Source organism: Alligator mississippiensis, chromosome 2 (genome assembly GCF_030867095.1).
Source record: "Alligator mississippiensis isolate rAllMis1 chromosome 2, rAllMis1, whole genome shotgun sequence".
NCBI classification, from domain to species: domain Eukaryota; kingdom Metazoa; phylum Chordata; order Crocodylia; family Alligatoridae; genus Alligator; species Alligator mississippiensis.
The window spans coordinates 29,158,603-29,185,600 of NC_081825.1; the positions used below are offsets into that span (position 1 = coordinate 29,158,603).

Consider the following 26,998-nt stretch of genomic DNA (forward strand, 5'->3'; position numbering starts at 1 on the left):
TCAGGAGGGGGTTATTGTGTACTGTAGAAGCATACACTTGAAACTATCCAAATAACATGTCCAAAGTGACCTGTTACCATAACTTTTACTATCATTTATAACTATTTGCAAGTCAAGACAGAACAACTCAAGGAGTAACTGTTAGGATCATGTCTGGTAAACAAGAAGCACTTAAGGCTAGAAATTAATTAGTCAAAATGGATATATTGTAAATTAGGCCTACTTGGTGGAAAAAAATGTGAGAACAAATTAAGGTATCCTTAAGTCTCTTTTGGAGGGGTTCATAATTTTACACACACCAGGAGGCTAGTAAAAGAGGCACCAGTAAAAGAGTCTAGTAAAAGAGGCACCAGAATGGATCATGAGATATGACAGTCATGTTGGTAAAGCTTGCTAAGATTTACCAACATCACTGTCATACCTCATGATCCATTCTGGTGCCTCTGGGCCTTTATCATGGATCAGGCTGATAATCTGACCAGATTGCACGCTGGGGTAGACCTAGATCAGCGGTTCTGAACCTTTTTCAGACAACGTAGCCCTTGGTCTCAGAGTGATACTTCACGTACCCCCTTTCAATGGGAAATTATTTTTTTAGGCCCTTTGACCTATGTTAGACAATGTACGAAATACATCTCATGAACCCCCTGACGAGGCTTCACGTAGCCCCTGGAGGCACGTATACCCCCGGTTCAGAACCGCTGACCTAGATTATAACAGTCCCTCCACTGACTTCAGGAAAGCTTTGAACCAGGTATATCATAAAAGGTGTGTCCTTCAGTCATCTCCTCCCACATTTTCATTTCCTTACCACCTTAGTTCTTCCTTCTGTGTCTCTGTTTTGCCTTCTGTTTAAATAAAGTATCTGGCTAGCCAGCCAAGACTGTATCTTTTGCAATATGGCTCAGAGCCAGAAAAGGCAGCTGAAAACAGTGTAATAATTACCCTACTTAGGGTACAAGTTTGCCAAGTCTCCCAGTGGTTAACAAGACCAAGTGCTCAGCCTGTCTTTGTCTAGCAGCAAGGCTGTAAGAGCCAGCACCAGAAGCAGAAGCTGTACTTTTTGTTTTTGATGTTCTTTCCTTTCTCCTTCTGTGGGTCTGTCTTGTTTTGTCTTCAATGAAGCTGGATTAGATTTCCTCAACAAGAACAATCACCACACCAGCCCTTTTCAACTAACGTCCTTTTCCCCATTGAAAACAGTTATTGCAAAAAGGCTGCCAAACAGGGAATTTTCTTCAAAAAAAAAAAAAAAAAAAAAAAAAAAAAAAATTGAAGGAAAACAAAAGGCTTATTTAATACCGTAAATTTCAAATATTTTAATTATTTTTCTTCTTTGCCTCTATCTTTAATGAAAAACATTTTTGTGGTAGCACAGGCTGAGGTCTCTGTACTCAAAATGCCAAACATGTTTTCCTGTTGTACAGAGACAGGATCATGTTCATATCCTTGCCCCCTTCCCCCCAGGATCATTTACTCCATTGAATTTAATGTAACCAGACAGTCTCTAGTATCCAGTGTGGTGGAAGCTTGGTCTCTGTTGGGGCTCTTCAGCACTAGCGCACCAAAATAATTAAAAATTAGGAACAGCAGAAAAATGAAACATTGCAAAGATTGTTAAAATAGGAGGCTGTATAATAAGAATACTGATTAACTCATTAGCAGGCTGTGTATGGAGAAGGTAAACTTACAGCATTAAGCCCACATAGCTGGTAGCAGCCCATGGTGACGACCACAGTAATGATCTGCCAGCGCACAGAGCGGTTTCTCAGAAGCTGCAGGATGGATGCTAACTGAACGTTTCTGTGTATTTGACTTTCCGCTAATACTTCTTCTACCTCATAAGACACATCGGCTTTTCCAAGGAAGGTTCGAAATGCTGCAAATATATAGTCATGTGCATTAGCAATCCATTTAACAGCATATGCAAAACAAAAAAAGCTTTACAGGCAGATATGGCTGTAACAGAGTTTGGCTGTAGACCAGTAATACTCAACCTTTTGGCACCATAGGGCTGACAAGTGGTTTGGGGTCAGTCTGTAGGCTGGATTCTCATGGAGTCAGTGTATGAAGTTGGTCTGTGGTGTGATTTAGCACACCAGCCTGCCCTGTATACCAAATCCAACCACATGCTGGCCTGATCCCTCGTGCTGGTTCTGGCCATTTGCTGGCCCAATGCTGCATTCCTGGTCTGGCTGCAAAGTGACCCTGTGTGTTGACCCAACTGTGTACTGGCACAATCTAGTGCACAGGGACATGTTATCCAGACCATGGGGCTCCCCATGGGAGCAGGAAACTGGCAATTATTACTGCCACTACTCCTTCATCACTAAATTTCTGAACCAATGGGGAATGTTGCAGGCTGAATGACATGGCTCAGCAAGCCAGATTCGCCCCATAGACTGGAGGTTGAGCTCTACTGCTGTAGACAATGGATTTTATGGATAAAACTGGTGGTATACAGGTAGCTACAGTGGTTGGTTCCAGTACACTGTGATGGTGCTGTGACCACTGCAAAGTTTCACAGTGGTGTCTAAGAAATGAATAAGCTAGGTGGCATGTTTAAGAGTCAGTTTGTTTATCACTTTTGTTCTCTTCTACCCACCTTTGCATCTCTCAGCAATTCTACCTCATGTGTCAGATGCTCATTTATAGCGTCTGACAAACTAGAGTGTAGCCTATGGAAACTCATGCCTCACAACAGCGTAAGAGGAAAGGCTAGAAATAAAGGCATAAAAATGAAAAGGTAGAACTTATAAATCCCATTGTTCAGATTATCCTTTTGAATGAGTTGGGCTATAAGGTACCACTCTGTCCTGCCTTCTGCCCTATTTAGTGTTTCATATAAAATCCCCACCAAAATATGCTACACGCAGCTACAATAGTGCAAAAACAGTGGAGGGTGCTAACTGGGTGGGAATGTAACCAGGGCTTCAGAGGTGATTCTGAACTCAACTTGGCAATGCAGACACGGCTTCTGAATTTCTGGCCCAAGCTCAGTTCCCCACCGGGTGGAAGCTGTGCCCGTGCCATTCCACAGAGTGAAGAAAGTGATGGCAGTACAAGCACAGCTCCCAGCTTCCTGGCCTGGGAACACGTGCCTCCTCCTGCCACTGATGTGTTGGCTGAAGCTACTCACCCATGACAGACTAGAGCCAGGTTGTTCCAGCCCATGGCCTGTAAAGATTGCTAGTCACTATCATACAGAATTATCCAAAACAAGCAGTATTTTCCTAATTCTCATGAACAGAGTGCTGGATATCAGATACACACCACTTTCCTTATGTAAGTGCAAGTAGAGGATTTATTGCACTACCTTTTCACTGTAAACATGCTCTCACACCATTGCTAGTAGCTGTTAGTCACTTTTCAAAGAACTCATACTTCTAAAATGAACATGGTATAAATTGCTGATATTTTCATTAAAATCTGAAGGACACATCCTGGGGCTTGGCCTCATAACTGGTATTTAAATGTTCAGAATCTTAGAATTTTTCTGCTACAGAGAAACAAATGCATTATGCAAGTTCCTACAACCAGGCACTCGTGTACTCTGTGGGATGCCTGTCTCAGAAACAGTTTTTTATTCAGTGGGCCTCTTAAAATTACTCCTTTTCAAGGAAATAATAGTGGTTATTTTTTATTGAGAAGAAAAGTGCTAAAACTGCTTTAATTTTACTAAAAAGCCCAGAGTATTTTTGGCTTACCCACAGCTGTGTCCAGTATTATCTAAAAATGTTCAGCATTCACAGCCTATCTTTTATACCACAGATAGTACTCATTGCTTAATGAAGCAATGGACTGGATACTCTCCAATGGCTCTTCAAATGGCATAAATCCATTAAGGCCTGACGTTCCTGAACTGTAGCATTATTAGTAAATAAATACGCCAAATGGTGGCATAGAGACATGTTAGCACACCAAAGAAAAAAAAGAACTAGGTGAGAAGCAAAAAAGAGTACTAAATAATATCAATGATCCAAGATCTATAGTGACTACCAATTACATTATCAGTGGTATTAAAGTTATAAGCCAAACTTTATAGACCCAACTAGCAATTCATTTTTGCATACCCTAATTGCAAACACCTTTAATAGGCCTGATTTTCAGGGGTGGTTGAAGATAAAGCTATTCAGGTCAGGAACCTTAAGATGGTGGCTCCTGAAATCATTAGTCACTTCTTAAAATTTTGGTCACTTTAGGGTGTGGAGCTGAACTGAAGTACTGCGTTCAGTTTTTGTAGCCACATTTTGAGAAGGATCTGAACTGGAGAAAATACAAAAGAGCAACAAAGCTGAAGAGGAGTTTGAAAAGCAAACCATATCAAGCAAGGTTAAAGGAGCTTGAATTGCTTCATCAGGAGAAAAAGCAGATTGAGGGATGACATGATTATAGGTCTAAAATATTGCCATAAAGAGCTCTGGAGCAGATTCTCCCCAGCTGCTTACGATAGAATGAGAAACAATGGTTTTCAAAGGCAGATTGATATTAAAACCTCACAAAAAGCTTCCTAAATATCAGAGCAGCTAGATAGAAGAACAAACTGCCTTGGGAAATTATAGATTCTCCTTCACTGGAGGATTTTAAGAAAAGGCTGGATAGGCATCTGTCAGGAATAGTTTGATCTATCAAGCAAAACCTGTTTCAGTGCAGGGGAGCTGGACTGGATGACCACTAAGGTCTTTCCAGCCCTATGATTTGAAATCCTTAATTGCTTTGACAACTGGTTTACACAAGAGATAATGTCTTAAAGTGCCATTTGGAAGAAAGGAGGCTGGTTACCAGGCCTTACAAATAGAAGATCATTTACTGGGGAACTCAGCTTTTCCCTTGCCTTAGCGCAGACCAGTTTTTTGTTTAAACACACATTTCTACCACAATTCATTCAAGTAAATGATTTCTCAGAGTTCCAGCTAATTTGTGACTGAGGCCAAGCAGGTGAGTTTTTGTCCTGTGTCAACATTTAATTACTATTAATGACATTCTAAATACTTTTCTTTGTAGAACTTGAGGTACATATGTATGACAAATTCTAACATCTACCATATAAATATAATATGGATAGATTTAGCTACCATTTTTATACTATCTTCTTCATTATTAGGAAGATTAGTTATGAAGAACAAGTAAAGAAAATAATAATCTATGATACAGCAAAGAGCTTCACTTTTAAAAAGTCCCAATGTTTTAAGCATCTGTTTTATCAGTGTAAATCAGGTCAATGCACAATTTTCTTTATTTTTCCTGTCCTCAGAATGTTCAACATCCCTGCAGGGTGCACAGTCAAAAATTCAGTTGCACTCAAGTGAAAATTAAACAATCAGCCCAATCTACATATGGAGATGTGCCATATTTCTAGGATGAGGTAAAAAATGCCAGTACAAAAATGATAATTACAAAGTAGATAAAAATTATCCATTTTTTTCTTTCCCTCCTGCCATGACAATTAGAGATACAATTGCCAATAGGATAACTTCATAAACACCTGAAGTTTCAACAGATCATTGCATTATAACAAATTGTTTTAATGCACAGTTCATAGCCAGCTACACTAAATGTTTTGGAAAGCATAAAATAATTTTCTTGGTACTCAATGCTTATCCTTGCATTTCCAATTTCCTTCTCTTTCTATATCATAAGAAATATAATTTTACATATCAGCATGACTTGTTAGGGTTTCTCAAGTTCGGTTGAATAAGGACGAGACAGGAGGACTCTTCCAGGAGCTGTGGTAGGAAGCTCTGATACTTGCATTATTTAAACTCAGCAAGGTAGGCAATAGATCCTGAACTAGCAGAGAGAGTGTACTACCCAACCAATTATGTATGTTATGTCTGATTTTATTAACTTTATTTTTTAATTTGTGCTGCTGGCACAAGTGTAGCAATAATTTTTGTTCTCAAAGGCAGGATAAGTCATTTGACTCTTACCCTTTACTGGAACAGTTTCTTTTCCATCTGTGACTGGTCAGGTCTCTATGAAACATTTTATTTACAGGTCAGTTTCCTGTTGGGGATAATGGCTGAAAAGGGAGTCTCTCATCTCTTATTTAGTTTCTCTGGGTCTCTTACCTCTCTTTAATAATAATTTGCCAGAGATGCTTCTCACAAAATGCTGATATGTCAGTCATTCAGAAGAAATGGAAAGCTCTAATGATTAGGTGACAGCATATGGAAACTTTTTCCATATCAAAAACTTTTTTTCTTCACTGAATTAAATTCATTAGAATCAGCTGTCTAGAATTTAAAGTTTTTGATATAGCATCAGTGGCCTGTGTGCAATGAACCAGAACCCCAAATCAAGTTCTTAAAAACATACCCCATTGAGGCAGTTCAGATTGGGCACTCAGAAACAGAGATAACCAAAATTGCTAAATAGTTTTGAAAACCTTGGCTGTAAACATTTCCCCAGTTATGGAGAAGAGAGCCATTACTTTAGAGAAGGAGAATGCTGTTGTGCAGCACAGCAGATGGGAGACAGTGCAGAGAGTTTTGAGGGAGAAACAAAAGGAACATAATAAGAAATGGGAAACAGAGGTAACAGTACAGATGATACAAGCTCAGATCTTCAAATGATAATGAGTGCCCAAGTGTTTATTATTGTCTGACTAGTTTTATTTCGTTGGTATTTGTGAAACTAGCCAAATGGCCGTCAAGAAAGATGGGGGTGGTGGGGTGGGCAGGGACAGAGGCCTGTGTCTGGCCCTCTCTCCCCTGCTCAACTTCAGGGCTGTGTCCACGCCCCACCCCTCCGCCATTGCAGGGCAGGGCCAGGCCCAGCGGCCCCCTCCCACTTGTTGCCATTTTGACAGGGCCCGCCCCCGCACCGTTGTGGGGCTGGGCCCTGCGCCCCCCCCCCCCCCCCCCCCCGGCTGCTGTTTTGGGGCCAGGCCTGCTTCTTCTTCTGTCTGCCTGGCCCGCATACACCTGCCTCCCTTCCCTGTGAATGATGGGGGGCAACCTCCAGGGAGCAGGGCAGGGTCCTCTGTGTCCCCACCATTATGGCGGTGCTCCACCATGCCTTCTGTCTGAATGCTGTATTTGCACTCTGATTGGTTGTTTCCATCCGCCAATCAGAGTGCAAATAAAGCGCTATGGGCAGACAACTACAGCTTTTATAATATTAGAATATTCTGTACCTCTTGGAGGGAAGGTGCTTTGTGCAAAATCTATATGAATTATTCTTAAGTACATTTTGTTTAACACTTTGTTCCTCTTAAATGTGATAGCAGACATACAGGATTCATCATTATGTGTTCATTAAGGACTCTGACTATACAGCAAATTCCACAGAAATTCATCCAATTTCACAGCTTTTGAATCTGGAATGTAATGATGTCATTCCATCCCACTGCAGTTATGTGATTCTTACAATAATCTCAGCTCTGCAAATGCGCGCACACACACACACACACATATTTGGTAAACTGAAAATTAGCATTTTCAGACATTACTGATTTTGTTAGGATTAACCAGTAACCAAAAGAATAATTTGGACAAACTTTGTTAAATTAGATTTACATAACTATTAAACTTGTAGCAAGAGATTAATCAGTTGAAGGAGCACAGCATAATTAATACACAGCAAAACTGGGCAAGGATTAAAAATAAATTTGAGATTTTTTATTTGGATTTACTAACTATCCTTACGGTGAAAACTAAGAGAGCTGAGTCATTCAATGCTCCTCCCACACACACAGACAAACATGGCCTCATGCTTCCATGTTTGCAGCCCCAGCCAATATGGTTTACTAGTTTCATTAAGAAGTTTCCATATACAACTCTAAACAACAGCCATACAAAAATACTTTATTTTATAGTAACACAAATTTAGAAAGTATTCAGTGAAATATGATGAAGCACAAGCAAACAAAAAAGGTAACAAATAATACTGCCTAAACCCATAGCAAATTGTAACAACATTTATGTCAGTTGATTTGCAGCCATTTCTCAGCATATAATTTGGCTTAAAGATTTCTGCCATCAAAGTTTCTTCAGCATATTAAACAAAATCGGCTCAAAATCCTCCTTTTAAACATTAGAAAATCCACTTATTGTTATAACTCTTACAAAGCATACTGAGCAGGCTAAAGCATGGAAGAATTTCTGTTCTACTCTGAAAGTTCTTGCTTGTAATGCTCCTTTGATAACTGTGGGTGTTTTAATGTATGACTGATACTATTAGAGAATCAGGTTTCATATGTTACCAGCAGATGCTATTGTGACATGATACAGAAAGTTATTTGACATTTAACATGCAGCAATATTATTTTTCTTTTGCAAGCTGGGATGCCCATTTAATTCCTTTACTCATTATATGATATACTCTTACAGCTGTATCAAAAAATCATGATTTGCCAAGGCCTTCTTTTTTCCAATTTGTGAAAGCATACTTAGGGACGTATCATACTTTCATATTAACATTTACAGTGAAATTACCCATTACACTTAGACCATAATAAATTTGTGGAATGTTAAACAGGATTAAAGTTAGAACGTGCTGTGAGCAGTCACAAGTTGAGGGTTAATACTGTTTCTTGCCTGCACAGCTCTGATTTGACAGTAGAGGTCTGGTGAGCAGGCTAGGAGCTAAAACACATTGGGTGTGTACACATGTACTAACTTTCTAACAGTTAAGTCAACTTAATTATTTAAAGTTGACTTAACTGTCAGAGAGTACACACATATGTGCAGCAGAGTCTACTTAAATGCAGTGCAAGATAATACATCTTTGAGGCTGCCACTATGTCAAGGAGCTGTACATATCTATGCTCTGATGTAGCTTAAGTCGATTTAGTTAACTTGACTTATTTTAAGTAGACTTAAGACATGTGTATGCACCTATAGGCTTTTTTCCTAGTCTCAGTGAACAGGTGGGAGAGAGGGGGTTGGCAGCATGAAGCAGCACTGAGATGGGAGGCAGAGAAGTATGGAGGCTGTGGCCTCCCTCCACAGGCCTCCTTGGTTTCTTTTAAAATCCTGTATGGCAATGTACAACATTTTTATGTCAAGGTTAATTTAAAGCATTTTTATTTTAAATTAAATAAAATAAAAGAAAAGAAAAGAAAAGACTCCCTCATCTGTTAACGAACTGTGGGTTGTAGGAGAACACAGGGAGCTCCCTAGCCAACCCTAGGCAAATGGCCCTATGCTTGCCTGCTCTAATGAGTCTATTGGGGAAGGCTGGGTGAGGGGGAAGCTGGGATCATGGAAGATAGTAGGGGGGCTGCTGAGACATTGGAGGCTATGCATTCCCATCCTGGCCAGGGTTGGGGGAGCATAAGGGGGCTGGTGAGTGCCAAGTCCCCAGGCCAAGCTGAATTCATGCAGCTGGCTCCACAATAAGGCCTTCCAAGCCTGGGACTTCCTTCCCCTGCAGCACAGCTTTTGCGGGGAAGGCAGCAGGTTTCAGTGCCTGAAGTTTCTCTCCTGTGCTGGGCAGTCCCAGCAGGGAAGCCAGCTGGCTCTAGCATGTGAGGCTTCCTTCCTGTGTCCTGCAAACGCAGGGGCTGCGCACAAGTGGCAGGGAGGGCCGGTGATACAGGCAGCCTGGGGGAGATTTCACACCTCATTGCGAAGTGCAGTGCTGGCCAGAGCTGTGCCCCACTGGGCACCTGTGCACTGAGCACTGTGTCTGCTGATGCACCATGGAGGCAGTACAGGGGGTTCCCACACCCCTGCACCTTCCCTTGCACACCCACACCCTGCCACCACAACCCCCCACATATACACAACCCCCAACATACCCTATGCCCCCCCACACATCCACATCCTACCACAAACACACCCACACCCCACCATGCACATACCACACCATATACAAAACTAAGAATTTATTTTTGAATTATTATGAAATCACCTCTATATAACTATGTAAACACAAATCATGACAAAATATTTTCTGTAATAAAATTAAAATATATGTTTGACTTTTAGTGTATCATCTGGTTTTTTTTCTGGTTCTAAGATGGCAACCCTCCCTCCCAAAAGGAGTATTTCCAGGGGGCAAGGGGAGGGACTTCCAGTGGCAAAGGTCAGGGGTTAGGGGTGGGACTTCTGGTCCCTAGATGGCGATCAGGGGGGTGGGGCAACTGTTAAGGGGCAGGACTACTCATGTAGCCCTTGACAGGTCACCAAAACTCATTAAGCAGCCATCCAGCTGAAATAATTGCCCACCTCTGTTATAATATCTGACTGTTATGAAGAGAAATCAAACCAGTAGCTTATATTTTGTATTAAGTTTATGCTTTTTTATGGCTCACTTTTCTGGTCTGGCTTCTATGTGCACACAATATCTTATTGTTCTACTCTTTTCTATTTTTCCTTGATATCTATTGGTCAGATCTTTCCAGTCTTCCCTTCCATACATATCCTGTTATCTAGCCTGCATTTGAACTGTCCTGCTATACTCAGAAATGTCACTTTACATTTATACTGACGTCAGGGAAGGGAATTGGACCAATTGTCCTTATGTGTTTATTGGTTCACAACAGCATAAAAAGAAAGGGTAGAAGGAAAGGCATAAAGAGGTGGGGGTAGAACAAGTTGATCCCATTGTCTACATTATCCTTTTGGATTTATGCTACTGTAAAATAATTTGGAAGATTCACTTTATCCTTCTCCTTGTTATAAGTTTTAAAATAGCCTTTTAAAATGTATTTTCCAAAGACTTATGCATTCAAATGTCTTAAATACTTCAGCTCTTTCACAGACCAGCTTTTGTAGAATTCTATGATGAGACAAAATCCACAGCAAAACTAATAACATTATATAGGATGACTTAATTTAGTAGGAAAAAGGATTTAGACAAACATTTCTGATGTTAATATATTCTGTGAAGATAAGAACCTAAGAACTTCCATTTACTGGGTCAGGCCATTGGTCCATCTTGCATGTGAAACATCACACAGTGGCAGAGAGAGGATGCTGAAAAGCAGAGTCAACAGGGTACAACCAGGGTTTTTTCCACTGTTCCTCTCTCACTTGCAGTCTCCAGCATTTAAGGTCTAGGAAATTCTGATTCAGAGTCTGTACCTCTAATTTCCAAGCTCAATAGTTACTGATGCACTATTCTACCAAGAATTTGTCCAATCCCTTTTTGAATCTGGCTAAACTGTCAGCAACCACAACATCTTTTGGCAGTGAGTTCCAGACTTAAATTGCACACTGCGTGAAAAAGAACTTCCTTTTGTTAGTTTTAAACTTCCTACCTACTAGGTTCATGTTGTGACCCCTAATTCTTATATTGTGAGAAACAGTAAATACTAAATCCTTAATGACATTCTCTTCACCATAAGTATTTTGTAAACTCTTATCATGTCCTCCTCAAGAATCTCTTTTCTAAACTGAACAGACCTAGCCTCTTTGGATGGCTTCATATGGAAGTCCCCCAACAACACTATCATCTTTGTTGGTGCAGACACACCATGGATTTATAAATGGGAATAATGATATTCTCCATTTTATAAGATTTAATGGTATAAGACTCCTGCGTTAGAAAAGCTTCTAAATTTAAAAGTGTAGTCTCTTTGGCTGCCCATCTTTATCACTTTTTTGACCCAGGAAAGCTATTTCCAGTAAGTTGGTTACTAAAACTTATTTCAACTACTAAATCACTGGCAACTGGGTGTTGATATCACTGCTTTTATGATGACAGGTTTGCTTTCTACTTCACAATCTTCCTTTATTTTGCCAATCATCTCCTGTACTGCCAGATTACCAATAAACTTGTTCTTAGAATACGTATTTAAAAAGTGCTGATGAGCCATTATAAGCACTGACCATTGAAATTAAATAAAGCCCAAACTTTATGCCAGCTTGTTAAAGAATCTTTTTCTGTTAAATTTGCATCAAATTTTGTCTAGTATGTTCTGGTCTTGGGAATCTACAGTTTTGTTTTCCTTTTAAAGCAGCAGAATTACCAAATTCAATCCTTGTTCTACATGAGAAAACACAGTCACTATGAACATCTTACAAACATGATGGGTCACACAGGTCTTTTGGAACAGTCTGCAATATAGCCTTAAGTGTCTGTGGCATTCAGTAGAGTCCTAAAGGACAGAGCCTGCCAAGCTAGATGATGAATTATATTTTTATATTTTTAGGTATTAATATGAAGGCAGAGGCAGCTCCAAAGTGCAACTAACAACTGGGAAGTGATCAGATGTCAGACTTTTTGGTCAGAATCTGGACAGAGTACCAGCATGGGTCTAGGCATCATTTAACTGCTTCAATCAGATGCATAGGTCTTAATTCACCCTCTATGAAGCAGTGAATTTCAGCTCTGGGAAATCATTCTCATCAAAAGCCAGGCCAAGGAATGGCCCGGTTTGGTTTGCATTGTTTTGTGTGCTCACTTTCTCTGTTTACTACTCATAAAACTGCATAGAAGAAAATGCAGAGAGTTTTGCCCAGGTCTAACAGTGTGATACAACACAAACTTCTACCATAACATCTGAAGGTATTCTAAATACAGGACACCCTCACTATTCACGGATTTGGCATTCGCAGTTTCAAATATTCACGAATGCCGAACCTGCTTCTTAAATACATTTAAAGGAGCTCCTTGGGAGTTGTGTGCTTGCTGCCGTCAGGCTCCTGCCACCACCAGCTCAGCCGTGCCAACCCCCCCCCTCCCCCCCCCCCCCAAAACTGCCAGGGGCATTGAGTTCATGAACACAAATGGCGTTCATGAATGCAGTACCTTATTCGCAGATTTTACCATTCACGGGCGATACGAGACTGTATTGCCTGTGAATGGCAAGGGTCGCCTGTATTTACTTAGCTGCACGTATACTAAAAACATCCAAATCCAGAACGCTATCAAAACAATACACTGTCCTCTGCACATAAACACTTCTGTCCCTAGGAAGAAGATGAAAGAGAGGATTAACCATTCATGACAGTTGTTAGTCACATCATTAAATGCACTGATGGAAAATATTACTATAGTGACAGCATGAGGCTATCATACATAAAAAGGAAAACAATGTATAGAATAGTATTCATGCCAGAAAAAAAATTAGTTCTTGAGTTGGTTGTAAATTAATTACTACATTTAGATGATATCTCCAGATAGTCATGTGATCTGTTAATTCTAAAATGTGATGATTTGGTACGAGAGCTCAACCCAGCTAAAAGGAATGCAAGAATCCATGTGCAGGTATTTTACAAATGAACCAATGTGTTTAAAAACTGCAAACCTACAGTCTTGAGCAGAAAGCCAAGGGTTCTTCCCTTTGAAACTCAAATGATGATAGCCACAAAATTCTATTTTAATTACCATAGAAATAGGAATGTAATAACTGTGAAATAATCAGCTCTTTAAGTCACGGATTAACAACAACGCAAAGCGCACATGTAACACATTTTTTCCAATATAGTTCTTATACTCATCTGCAGAAGAAAATAGCCATTAAACATGATTCATTTTCAAAACAATGTTTTATAATGCAGTTTTGAAAGGTACTACAACATCCTAATCCATAATTAACTTGTCAAGTTCTTTTTTTAGACCTTATTTAAAACTTTATGCTTGTTTTAAAACTCTCCGCAGAACTATTCCAGCTTGGTTCAGGGTATGTACAACCATTCTAATGAGCCACTGGAAGTCTAGTGGTTTTGTTTCCCTGGTTGGAAAACTCATCCAGTAGAGCACTGTACAAGCATTTGAGGGTTTAGTGAGTGCTGCACAAACAACCCGCCCTGGCAATGGGCCACAGCCAAAGGGCTCCTGTGCATGCATCCCATTGTGCTTTGTGGGCTCCTCTGGCTCCTGAAACTGCCAAGAGCAGCTGAGTGCACAGGGCAGCCCTGATTGGCAGGCATGTGCATGCTCCTCTGGCAAACTCCTGTTCACAGTCTCCCCCTCCCACGCTTTCTGCTGTGAGACTTCAAGATAAAAGCCTCTCTCTGGTTAGTTCTTAGTAGAACTAACTTCTCTCACAAGAGCTGAAGGACCCAGGAGCGGTGCTGCCTGCTACCTCCTTGTCCTCTTTTATTCCCGCTCACTGGAAACTTAAGAAGATTTGTCGTGTCTGTCTTCAGGTGACCCAAGGGATGCTACTTCCTTTGCAAGGCTCCAGGGCATGCACTCCTGCACAAGGCTCCTTACTGGTGTGTATGACCAAGCCTTATAGACCTGGCCGATCACTTTATGAGACCAAGGAAAATGAGGCCCAACTAAAAACCATGCAGTCTGGGATGCTCTGGGATCAATTCCTGATCACTGATTAGCACTCCGGGTTCTATGAGATGAGCAGGGACTGGTGGGAGCTGACTGTCCTGGGCAGCTGGGATGATAAGCAATGGCTGCAGAACTTGCACATGTGCCAGGGCACGTTCAAGGAGATGGTTGCTGAACTAGCGCCGTATACTGAGCCAGCACTTCCTGTAACTATGTCTCTTCACGCATCTCCAACCAAACCTTCCTATCTGCCTCCCACCCTCATAGTGGGACATGGTAAAAGGAATCCTAATGCCAGTCTCTGCTAGGTAGCCTTTGCATTCTGATGAAATAAAGCCTTTATTAGTTTTTGGCAGTTAGAGGGATGCATGTTCATGGGGTTGACTAGCTGGTCTCAGCCACTGGGAACAGTTTTTTAATCAGGGTCCAGCTGAACCCTGTCAGTGTGGACCTATCAGCATGCAACGCAGACCTGGGCAGGGGAGGGGGGTGCAACTACCGATGGAGTTCTCAAAGGAGACAAGAGAAAAAACAAGGGCCAAAGGCGCAGAGCCAAGAGAAGTGAAATCATGGCCAGGAGTCCACGGCCAGAGAGGGATGGGACCTGGGCTACGGGCTCACAGCCCAAAAGGTGTTAAACCAGGGCCAGGGGCCCACAGCCCAAGAGGAGTGAGATCTTGGTCAGGGACTCACAGCCCAAGCAGAAGGGAGGCAAGACAGGGGCTGAAGCCTGGAAACCCAGTCTGGCACAGGAAACCTAGGCTGAGAGGGGCCCAACAAGAGACAGATTTTGCCTCAAAATGATAACTGGGGACATCTGTGAAGCATGGATGTGGCTATAGGGGCAGAAGGAAGCCACAAATAGCCCTTAAGGCAACAGGTGCCCTGGAGGACATGGACAGCCAGGAAGGCCCACCTAGTGCTTGAGGGGCAGGACTGGGACCAGCAGAGTCTGGAGGGACCTGTTGGCTGATGGACAGACAAGGGTTTTCTCTGGGACTCTAGGGCAGCCTCCCGTTTTACAAATTAACTAATTACATCAAGGTATGGCAAGCCAGGAAAAAGGGAACCCTGGGGCCCTAAACTTGCTACAGGCACACAGTTGCCTCAACATCATCTCCCTGCACCTCTGGAGTACAGTGCAGGTCTGGTGAAAGAGGCGAGGGTTTTTGGCCCCAAAGGAGTCAGGGAGAGTAGTTTGCTTTATGCTTGGCTGGAACAGTGGAATCCAGCCTGAGTGATGGACTGTCTCCCTGGAGGGGAGGGACGGACAGAGCAAAGCATGCTGGGATAATGGAGGGCAGCATGGTGGCTCCTATTGGTACGTGTGTAAGCATTCATTTTCCCAGTAGAAACTCTACCGGGGTACTTCTCCCTCACTGGAGTTGGCTGATTTTTTTTTATGGAACCTGCCCTTTTTGTTCCAGTAGAAAATGTGTGGTACACCTAAGGCTTTTCCTGGGGGAACTGCAATTCTGCTTGTAAAAACGTAACATTTATATGCACCCTCAGAGATCCTGACCAAGGCTTCAGGCACAGGAACCTAAAAATCAGGCTCTCATGCCAATACTTAGACACTCCACAGCTTTAACTGAAATTAATAATCAATTAGGGCCATGCCCACTGTTTCAGGAGGGAATATTCTCAGGCATGTCACACCAACCTGCTTCCACGTGCACATGCCGAACCTGGGAATGCAGCAATGAAACTGTCCTGCACAGCCAACAGATATCAAGAATGGCTGCAGTCTATGGATGGATGGCTCAGGAAGATAAAGGTGTATTGGAGCTTCTTATCCTAAATTAATGTGGCCTAAATTTAAAGTGGGCTTACCATCTAAAGCCTATTCAATTACATAAGCATATAGGTTTAATCCAGTTACTACAGAACAGCTGCACATTTGGTGACCTCTTTAGCAGTGAGGCTGAGCATGTATATAATGAGTGTCTATGGAAAATGAACTGAACTTTCATCCCTCTAGATAAATCCTGCCAGGTAAAGACTGAGACGCAACAGCAGGATAGTTTGGGAAAATTTTAACACCACTGACCATGATGTACTTATTCCATAGAAAACTAAGGAATTTCACTTATAAAGCAAGCTGGCAGCCAATTCACTGCATAAAAAGATAATGGGAAGAGAGAATAAGCATAAAAGAACTGTTTGCTGTCATAATATTTATCAATTAGGCTATGGAAAAGCATGTATTCATTGCCAGTGTATGCCCATCTCATATAAAAATAAATGCTTTAGGGAGAAAAATATATAAACCATACCTTTTTCTGCTCTGTGTATGTCATGCTTTTCAAGTAAGAGATAGCGAGGACTTTCAGGAAGGAAAGGCAAAATCACAAGTTGGATCACTGAAGGAACAATAATCACTCCAAATAAGTAAGGCCACAGAGATTCCTACAAACAGATGCAAATATGATAGTTAGTAAAGTTTTCCCATCGTGAAACAAAGAAGAAAAACAGCTTTGAGGCAAAAGCTGTCTCTTCTGATCTAAATAGGTTAAGTAGACAGTTTAATATTTCTTCCTGTTCAGCATCATCATGGATTGTTAGATGGCCTCTTAATATTGAATTAAATGGGCCACAAACAGACCCAATCACAATGCCACTCATTAGTTTTAGAAATAAGTACAATCATAGTGGCTATGCAATACTTCAATGGCTGCTCATTGTATATCAGTCACATCCAATTCTTTTAAAAAATATTTTGGACCAACTAATACACTTCACACCTCAGAAAATTATAAAAATTATATTTGGGAAAAACATTTTAAAGCATATTTTCTATACTTCTAATAATCAAACCTGAGACAGGCAATAGGACATTTCTGTACTGGAGTCATGACAATGGTCTCAATCACATCACTTCTATACCACATGTAAAATTAAGATAATACTAACTAGAGCAAATCTGTGGCTGATTAGGATTTCATGCTTGCCACTATGAGGCATACAGTAATGACTCAGAAATTCACTGACAGTATATATGAAACTCAGATTTTCCTTTCTCAAAACATCAGGAGTTTTGACTTCAGTAGACTTCAGATTTCACCCTAACCTCTACTGCTTTAACTAAAAAATACATCGCCTTTGCGGTACAAGCCCTATAATACAATTTAGCAGTCCCAATTCCACCCAGTAGAGAGCAAAAACATAATTGATCATTAGAGGTAAGTGGGAAATTATTTCCCCTGCCTGTCAAAACGCTCATGATTTTGAAAGCTTTCCTGTTTTGCAAAGAGAAAATATTAAATTTTTTTCAGAAAAGAGAGATGGAAGAAACCAAAACATAACAGTCAATCAGCTGGTGGCTAGAGCAATGAGGGAGTTCTGCTGCCTGACCTGAATTAGACAGAACCCAAATATGAACTGGGTCTCCCATACCCCAAGTATATATGCCTTAATCACAGGGCTACTGGTGATTCTGGAGTAGGTTTCTGTCTGGTTTCTAACTGAAATTATATATATTATACACTTAATATTAATATATCAATACCACATAATCAACTATATAATATATTCAAATACCACTACATCAACACTAATGTATTAATATTTGATATTAATATATTTTATATATTATTTATAAAAACATTATTTATATATAAAGTGTAATATATTATTTATAAAATATGTATTATTTAATTTATTTTATATATTTCAGCACAGATGTATGCTGAAAATTTTGCTGAAACTAGCACATTTCAACTAATATGTTGGGATTCATCCCACGACTGGCCAGTACATATTGAGGGCTATAGATTGTACAGAAAGGACAGGGTGGGGAAGAAAGGGGGAGGGGTTGTGCTCTATGTCAGTAAGCAATATACATCAACCCTCATCAAGACAGAATCCAAGGATGAGGAAGTAGAAGGATTGTGGGTTAGGCTACATGGGGGGCAAGGAGGAAGGGATTTGGTGGTAGGGGTCTGCTACAGACCCCCACATCAAGGGGAAGAAAGAGATTCGGGGCTCCTGAGGCAACTCTCGGAGACCATAAAAGCTAAAGAGGCGGTAGTCATGGGGGACCTAAACTACCCGGACATCTGCTGGGAGTCACAGACAGCAAAGTCCCACCGCTCACGAAGGTTTCTAACCTGTGTACAGGACCTCCACCTGACTCAGGAGGTACACGGTCCCATTAGGGGGAATGCCATACTGGATCTGGTATTGGCAATGGGGGATGACATGGTAGGGGACCTCCAGATCGGTAGCCATCTGGGGGACAGTGATCACCTAATAATAGAATTCAACATAAAACGTCGAGTGGGTAAGGTAACTAGTAGGGTGAAAGTGCTAGACTTTAGGAAAGCTGATTTCAATGAACTCAGGCGATTAGTCAAGGACGCACTGCAGAGTAGGAGTTTTGAAGGGATGGGTGCCCAAGAAGGGTGGCTGTGCCTAAAGGAAACGATCCTTTGGGCACAAAGCAAGCCGATCCCCGAGCGAGGCAAAAGAGGGAAAGGGGCCAGGAGGCTTCCCTGGCTGACCAGAGAAATCCAGGGCAGCCTAAGGGCCAAAAGGGGAGCACATAAAAAGTGGAAACAGGGAGAGATCACCAAAGACGAATATACCTCCTCTGCTCGTGCTTGTAGGGAGGCAGTTAGACGGGCCAAAGCTACCATGGAGCTGAGGATGGCAACCCAAGTAAAGGACAACAAGAAATTGTTTTTTAGATATATAAGGTGTAAAAGGAAGGCCCAGGGAGGAATAGGACCCCTGCTAAATGGGCAGAAGCAATTGGTGACAGACAGGGGGGACAAGGCTGAACTCCTCAACGAGTTCTTTGCCTCAGTGTTCCTAAGTGAGGGACACGACAAGTCTCTCACTGGGGTTGTAGAGAAACAGCAGCAAGGCGCCAGACTTCCATGCGTAGATCCTGAGATGGTGCAGAGTCACTTGGAAGAACTGGATGCCTTTAAGTCGGCAGGCCCGGATGAGCTCCATCCGAGGATGCTGAAGGCACTGGCTGACATCATTGCAGAGCCACTGGTGGGAATATTCGAATGCTTGTGGCGCACGGGCCGAGTCCCAGAGGACTGGAAAAAGGCCAACGTGGTCCCCATTTTCAAAAAGGGGAGGAAGGAGGACCCGGGCAACTATAAGCCAGTCACTCTCACCTCCATCCTTGGCAAAGTCTTTGAAAAAATTATCAATGCTCACATTTGTGAGAGCCCAGCAGGACAAATTATGCTGAGGGGAAACCAGCACGGGTTCGTGGCAGGCAGATCGTGCCTGACCAATCTAATCTCTTTTTATGACCAGGTTACGAAATGCCTGAACACAGGAGGAGGGGTGGATGTCGTATACTTAGACTTCAGGAAGGCCTTCGATACTGTATCCCACCCCATACTGATGAACAAGTTAAGAGGCTGTGACTTGGATGACTACACAGTCCGGTGGGTGGCAAATTGGCTGGAGGGTCGCACCCAGAGAGTCGTGGTAGATGGGTTGGTTTCGACCTGGAAGGGTGTGGGCAGTGGGGTCCCGCAGGGCTCGGTCCTTGGACCGATACTCTTTAATGTCTTCATCAGTGACTTGGACGAGGGAGTCAAATGTACTCTGTCCAAGTTTGCAGATGACACAAAGCTATGGGGAGATGTGGACACGCTGGAGGGCAGGGAACAGCTGCAGGCAGACCTGGACAGGTTGGACAAGTGGGCAGAAAACAACAGAATGCAGTTCAAGAAGGAAAAATGCAAAGTGCTGCACCTAGGGAGGAAAAATGTCCAGCACACCTACGGCCTAGGAAATGATCTGCTGGGTGGCACAGAGGTGGAAAGGGATCTTGGAGTCCTAGTGGACTCCAAGATGAACATGAGCCGGCAGTGTGACGAAGCCATCAAAAAAGCCAATGGCACTTTATCGTGCATCAGCAGATGCATGACGAATAGGTCCAAGGAGGTGATACTTCCCCTCTATATGGCGCTGGTCAGACCGCAGTTGGAGTACTGCGTGCAATTCTGGGCGCCACACTTCAAGAAGGATGTGGATAACCTGGAGAGGGTCCAGAGAAGGGCCACTCGTATGGTTGAGGGCCTGCAGACCAAGCCCTACGAGGAGAGACTAGAGAAACTGGACCTTTTCAGCCTCCGCAAGAGAAGGTTGAGAGGCGACCTTGTGGCTGCCTATAAGTTCATCACGGGGGCACAGAAGAGAATTGGTGAGGATTTATTCACCAAGGTGCCCCCGGGGGTTACAAGAAACAATGGCCACAAGCTAGCAGAGAGCAGATTTAGATTGGACATTAGGAAGAACTTCTTCACAGTTCAAGTGGCCAAGGTCTGGAATGGGCTCCCAAGGGAGGTGGTACTCTCCCCTACCCTGGGGGTCTTCAAGAGGAGGTTAGATGAGTATCTAGCTGGGGTCATCTAGACCCAGCACTCTTTCCTGCTTATGCAGGGGGTCGGACTCGATGATCTATTGAGGTCCCTTCCGACCCTAACATCTATGAATCTATGAATATTTCAATTTCAACAAATAAGATTTTTTGGGGAAAAAAACATCTTGACATTCCAGCCTTCCCCATTTATAATGCTTGCCCTTCTCTTCACCTGCCTCAGTGTCACATTTTGGGATCACTCCATATAAACAGAAAGCTGGGGCAAAATGATACACTAGGACTAAGGCGTTAGATTATTTTTAATTAAAAAATATAAATACAGGATATTATTCTTAAAATTAACAGTGTAGATAAATTTACTCTAAAAATAATTCCTTTCTAAAATAAGTGGTTCAAATAGTACATGTATAATACTATTATTATTTGTTTTTTGATCTCAAAGCATTAAAGGGAGAAATAATTAGTAAAATTACCATATCCCTGCCTATGAAATAACTTATTCTGATTTTTCAATAGGTGCCTTACTTTTATTTTTAAAACTTTAAAATGGATTAAGGATTATGTTTTTCTTTCTTTTGTCTCTCAAACACCATTTTTCTCCTCACAGAAATTTAACTGAACATTTTACATCTACACTCCATTTCCTTGTTTATTTATAACTTTTTGGAAGAGTGGATTAGAAAAGTGCCTTAATTCTAAGACTGATTTTATTGAAATATGTACACTGCATTATGCATGCATTATTTTCACCAGGAGTTTGAAAAGCTATTGTATACTATTTTAACGTGGACTTTCCTTAGCAATAAGACTCATAATGACATAGGATGCTACACAGATGACTATGAACTGACAGTCTAAGAGCATTAAACAGTTGTAATTATTAAAGTATAATTGTTACAATCAAATAACAAATATAAATTGGTTACTTTAAGACATTTTTACAAAGGTTTCAGTGAATTTCATTAAAGATTCCCCTAAAGCAAACAAGAACAATAATATACCAGAATGAAGTCTTCTATTAAATTGCAGTTGAAAACAAAAACTAAAATAATACAAATATATTAACATTTTCCTTCCATTGCAGTAGCTTCTGAGCATCTTCATGCTATACACTGAGATCTTGGCTACAGGAAATCACCAAGGCCAAGAATTTAGCTAACTCTCGAGAAAGAGAAAAAGAGTGAGAGAAAGAAAAAGAGAGACAGACAGACAGACAGATTGAAAGAACGAAAGCTGGATATTTCAAGGATTAATCCATGGGTTGTCAACCAGGGGTATGCATACCCCTAGAGGTACTTGGAAAGGTCCTAGAGCAGGGATGGGCAAAATGCAGCCTGTGGGCCAGATGCAGCCCACCAGGCCATTCTATCTGGCCCACAGGGCCCCTAAAAAATGTAAATAATAAGTACTTATCTGCCTTGGGCTGCCTGTCATCCAGTCCTTGATGGCTTGCCAAAACTCAATAAGCGGCCCTCCACCCAAAATAATTGCTCACCCCTGTCCTAGAGAATACACGTGGGCAGGCAGGGATGGAGTGCCACCACCCACCACCCCGTGCCACCACCTCCCAGGAACAGGGCTGGGAAAAGGGCAGGGGGGAGTACAAGGGCTGCATTGCCCCTTTGAGGGCCACACAGGTGCCACCCAGCCAGCCGGACACCTCCGCTTTCCCGTGGCTGGTTGCACATGCAGCTCTGTGGGTTGCTGATGGGCAGTGCGTGATTGGCCGGGTGCAAGGCCTACCAGCTGCCTGTAGAGCTGCACGTGCAACCGGCTGTGGGAAATCAGAGCGCAGTGGCGGTGGCAGTGTGCATGCCCTCCCCCTCCCCCCCCCCTCCGGCCGCCACCACCAGAAGGGGTACATTTCTTTAAAAAGGTTGAAAATCCCTGGATTAATCAGTTATCGTAATTAATGTTAAAATTATGGAAGGGATATTAAACTGTAGTTCATCAGGACATAAGCCAAACTTTAACTACTGGAAAGCAGGATGAGACCTTCTATGAGGGCAATGTATTCCACATCTGCTTACTATGGGTTTCATACATCTCCTTCTGAAGTTTCTGGCCTCCGTCAGAGACAGAACACTGTATTAGATGGACTGATATTTGATCCAGTGTTATAATCTCTGTTTTTCTCTTGATACTGATGTAAGAGCAGAAGTATAGAAGGCCATATAAGGTTTGTGGTCTATAATTTAGTAATAACAGACTGAATTTTAGCAACAGAAAATGTAAGGTGGCTATCAAGGAAAAATATATCCTAAGAGTGAAATCTGTTAGATTGGAATAGTGTTACAGGAGAAGTGTCCCATAAGTTGAATCACTTAAAATTCAACATGACAAAGCATTTAGAAGAACAATCTGCACAGAGGCTGCTATATGGAAGATGTTTTATACTGGCAGAGAGATAAGCAGTTTGACCTAGAAAGACCTAATTTCTATCAATATTAGGAATTCATGCAATTCAACCAAAAATTCATGCTGCTACTTATAAAAAAAATACCAGAAGTATAATATCAGAGCAAAGTGGAAATGTTGTTCACCAACCCCAGTTCTTTTGTACTAATATCATATCTTTGTAGACACATTATGTGTGTTGTGGGTGCATTCACTCTAAGGGAAACCCAGTTCTTTCATGCATAATCTGCATCCATATTATGAGAGCTAGCATACATATCTGGATATGAGATTTAAATTTACTTTCATCATTATCTTTGATATTTGATTAACTTTGGTCATAACAGTCAATATGTTTATTGTTTAAACCTAGAAAGAGACAGCAAACCTGGGGAAAATACTATTTCATGAATAGTTTACAGAAAGTGTAACAGGAAAATTTGAGGTTGCCTCTGAGGAAAGAGACAGGAGGTGATAGTGTCTCTCTACTCAGCATTTGTCGGGCCTCATTTAGAGTATTCAGTGCTGTTTTAGGCTCTACATTTTAAAAAGAAAATGGAAACATTAGAGAGGGTCCGGAGGTGGGTGACAAAAATGACAAAGTGCTTGCAAGGTAAGTTATATGAGGATAGGTTGAAGGAGGTGATCATGTTCAGCTTGTGAAAAAGGTGCTTAAGAGAGGACATGACAGCATGTCTTCAAATACTTGAAAGTTGCCATAAAGAAGTAGTAAAACATCTTTTCTCACTTGCTGCAGAGAGCAGGACACAGACTTGTCTGGAAGTTGCAGCAATGTAGGCTTAGACTGGATATCAAGAAAAAATTCTTCACGGTTTAAACAATGAGGCAAGTGAACAGACAAGTTAGGGAAGTTTTTACATCTCCATCATTGGAGGTGTTCAAGGGGAGGCTGGACAGCCACTGGTTAGGGATGATCTAGGCATAGCTATGCCTATGTTCTACTACGTTCTTCCCCATGTTTCTGGGCACTGCTGATTTCCATATGGGGCTGGGAGGAGACTTTTACCCTCCTGCTGCTATGTGTATTAGGCTTGTTTTTCTTAACCCTTCCTCAGAGGCATTGGGTGTTGGCTGCAGACAAGACTGGAGATTTTGACTGGGGCGTGCCAATGCTTCTGCTGCGACTTAAAACAAGAGGTTCTTGGCTATAGGGTCTTTGCCCTCTATTCAGGGTCAGTCTGATTGCAATATTTTGGGAAGGAATTTTGCCAAATTTGGGGAAGGAATTCCTTTCATAGGGAAGGAATTTTATCCTATCATCAGATTAGTATAGACCATGGGGTTTTTTGCTTTCCTCTGTAGCAGGGGCCATGATCCTCTCCCTGGGACCTCTTGAGCATATTTTTAACAATCTTCGCAGCAGCAGGACATTGGTTGCCATGGCTCCCCTGCTTTACCTGTGGGAGATTAAGGTGTTATGTCTTGTGTTGTGTCAGGGTTGACTCTATAATTTTGCTAAGGTGTTAGATAATGGATTAGTATGGGATGGTTTGGATAGGGATGATCCTGCCTCAGGCAGAGGGTTGGACTAGATAACCTACAGAAGTCCCTTCAAGCCCTACTTCTCTCAGGGAGTGTCTACACGTGCCTCTTTTAAGCAGGCTTAGTCTAAAATTACCATTTTTAAGGTGTGTTAAGTGCATGTGTCTACATGTGCGCACCCTTAATGTGCTTAAAAAAATGGCTATTTAAGGCTATGTGAGCCTAAATAGCCAAGTCACATTAGTGCACATGTAGATGTGTTAATGCGCATAGTGCATCTACACGTGCACTAACGTGACTTAGCTATTCATGCCTAAATTTAATGTGCCTCAATGTGCATTAGTGTGTCCACATGCATCTAATTGCCTTAATGCACCTTAAGAAAAGGCACAATAAGTTTAGGCATGCATAAATACATGTGTAGACATGTCCTATGATTCTAAACTATTTAGGTATATGGCGAAAAAAAGCAAGAAAATAATTTGCAACACAGCCAAGTCTGCTCTCTTTCTATGCCTAAAATATCTTATTTCCAAATTTTTCATTAAAGCTAGAGAGAAAAATCTTAGTAGCTCTCACACGTCAGCACTTCAACACTGTCCCATCACTGGCAAGTCCATTTCATTTCAAATTTGAGACATGACTCAGAAAGGTGTGAACAGATTGCTAATCTCATGCTCAAATGTCAAATATTTTTAAAGTGCTTTACTTAAAGCACTGAACAGGATAGAACATTTGGCATCTTGCATGGTTACGTCCTAAAGGCACCACACTATGCTATGGGATTTACTTTTCCATCAAGATGGGTCATGACCAACTCACCATCTCTCAGTAAGGCTCACTGAAAGTATTCTCAAAACCATTTTTTGCTATGAAAAATCAACTTTCTGATGGAACATATTTTTCATGACATTTGACTGCTGTACAAGGAACATTTTGAATTTTTGAGGAAAACTTGAACATCTAAAACCTGAAAACTTCTTGGTTTTCAGCCAAAACTCAAATAATTTCTATTCAGAATTTTATGCCTTTATTTTCCTCAATGGGTCATATTCCTCTATGGGCCACAGGAATACATCTCTCATGGTGCACTACTGTGACGGGATTACTAATAAGGGAGACTGAAGAGCATCACAAGAAATATTATCCAGTCATCACTTTTATGGAAGAAAATGAAAACATGAGGCTTCCATGCAAGGAATTCTCATAAGGAACCAGAGTATCATTTCTAAACGATTTTTTTTCAGTCTTCCATTGAAGGAAGGGAGTGGGAGCAGGGTTTTCCAAAGCATCTACCTTCTTTCTCTCTCTGTCCATTATTTTCAACCTGATAAGTGCTATAAGTGTGGCAAGGTCCATTTTTTTTTCTCGGAAGCATTTAGGCAGAGAGCAATTTGAAAAGAGGGTCTAATTTTTATGAGGAGCATCAGGAGATCCTAGCCATCAGTCTCTGGTAGAAGGGCAATAGTCTAGTTGCTAAAGTGGAAAATGAAATGGGACTGTCATTTTAATTGCTGTAAGGAAACCGTGAGTACAGAACAGCATCTGCTAATGCAATGAAATTGTTTATAAGACAAAAGAATATATTAAAAACAGCCCTTGTGACTGGTTGTCTAGCTCTTTGGGCAGAAACGTGTTTCCTTTATTCTGAATCATCAAAAATGTATTGGTGTTAGTAAACAGTATGTCCATTAGTTTCCCAAAATATTGAAAAAATAACAGTTCCCTAAAACGCTTCCTAATTTCATTTAGCCTGTACTAGAAGTATCTAAAATAAAATCTTATTTTTGATTGGCACCTTGCATTTCTTTTACTTTTTTTCCCTTAACAGCAAGGACACGTGTGCAAAGGAAAAAAAATAATTGTTTTAGTCCATTATTATTATTAATGTTCTACCAGTTTAGAGAGTCTATCTACAATAGACCTTTGCTCTTTACTAAACTTCCCATACTCTTGAGGATTTGAAATTTACCTTTTTTCCCCTCCAAAAAGCCAACACAGTCTTTACAGTAAATATCATACCATGACAGAATTATAGAAAAAAAATTGATCTTACCATACAAAACACTGATCTTCCTATGTTTCCTCTACAGAGGAATTATTCTACATTTTATTACTACAACTTAGAGAAGGGAGGAAAAAAAGACTTCAGTGAAACTTCTCATCTAAGGCAATAATAAAGATACCCTCACCTTCCATCAGTGAATTTTAATGCATATGACTTTTATAGTTCGTAGAAACCTGCCCAGTCTATTGTTTTCCCTTTAGACTAAAGACTTTGGCCTTTTCTACAGGCAACTTGAAACAATTATTCATAGATTCATAGATGTTAGGGTTGGAAGGGACCTCAATAGATCATCGAGTCTGACCCCCAAAATTATATTTTGTTCCTCTTCAAAAAGTGTACGTTAAGATTTGTCCTTGGTACTGACGGCCTAATCAATACTCATTGAAGTCACAGTTTCATATTTGGTAGGGCTGGAAGGGACCTGAGCAGATCATCAAGTCCAACCCCCTGCCATGGCAGGAAGAGGTCAAACAACCTTAGTAAGGTGTTCA

At 41.4% G+C, this 26,998-nt stretch overlaps 1 protein-coding gene across 3 annotated transcripts in view; it reads right to left on the reverse strand.

Moving 5' to 3' along the window:
• Positions 1-26,998, reverse strand: part of SLC2A9 (solute carrier family 2 member 9) — a 211,408-nt gene that overhangs the window by 90,186 nt on the left and 94,224 nt on the right. For all 3 annotated transcript variants that reach the window (XM_019479664.2, XM_019479681.2, XM_019479686.2), the window contains 2 exons: positions 16,461-16,593; positions 1,692-1,879 (listed from right to left, as the gene is read on the reverse strand). In XM_019479664.2, the coding sequence (XP_019335209.1) occupies positions 1,692-1,879; positions 16,461-16,593 (321 nt within the window). The remainder of the gene's footprint in view (positions 1-1,691; positions 1,880-16,460; positions 16,594-26,998) is intronic.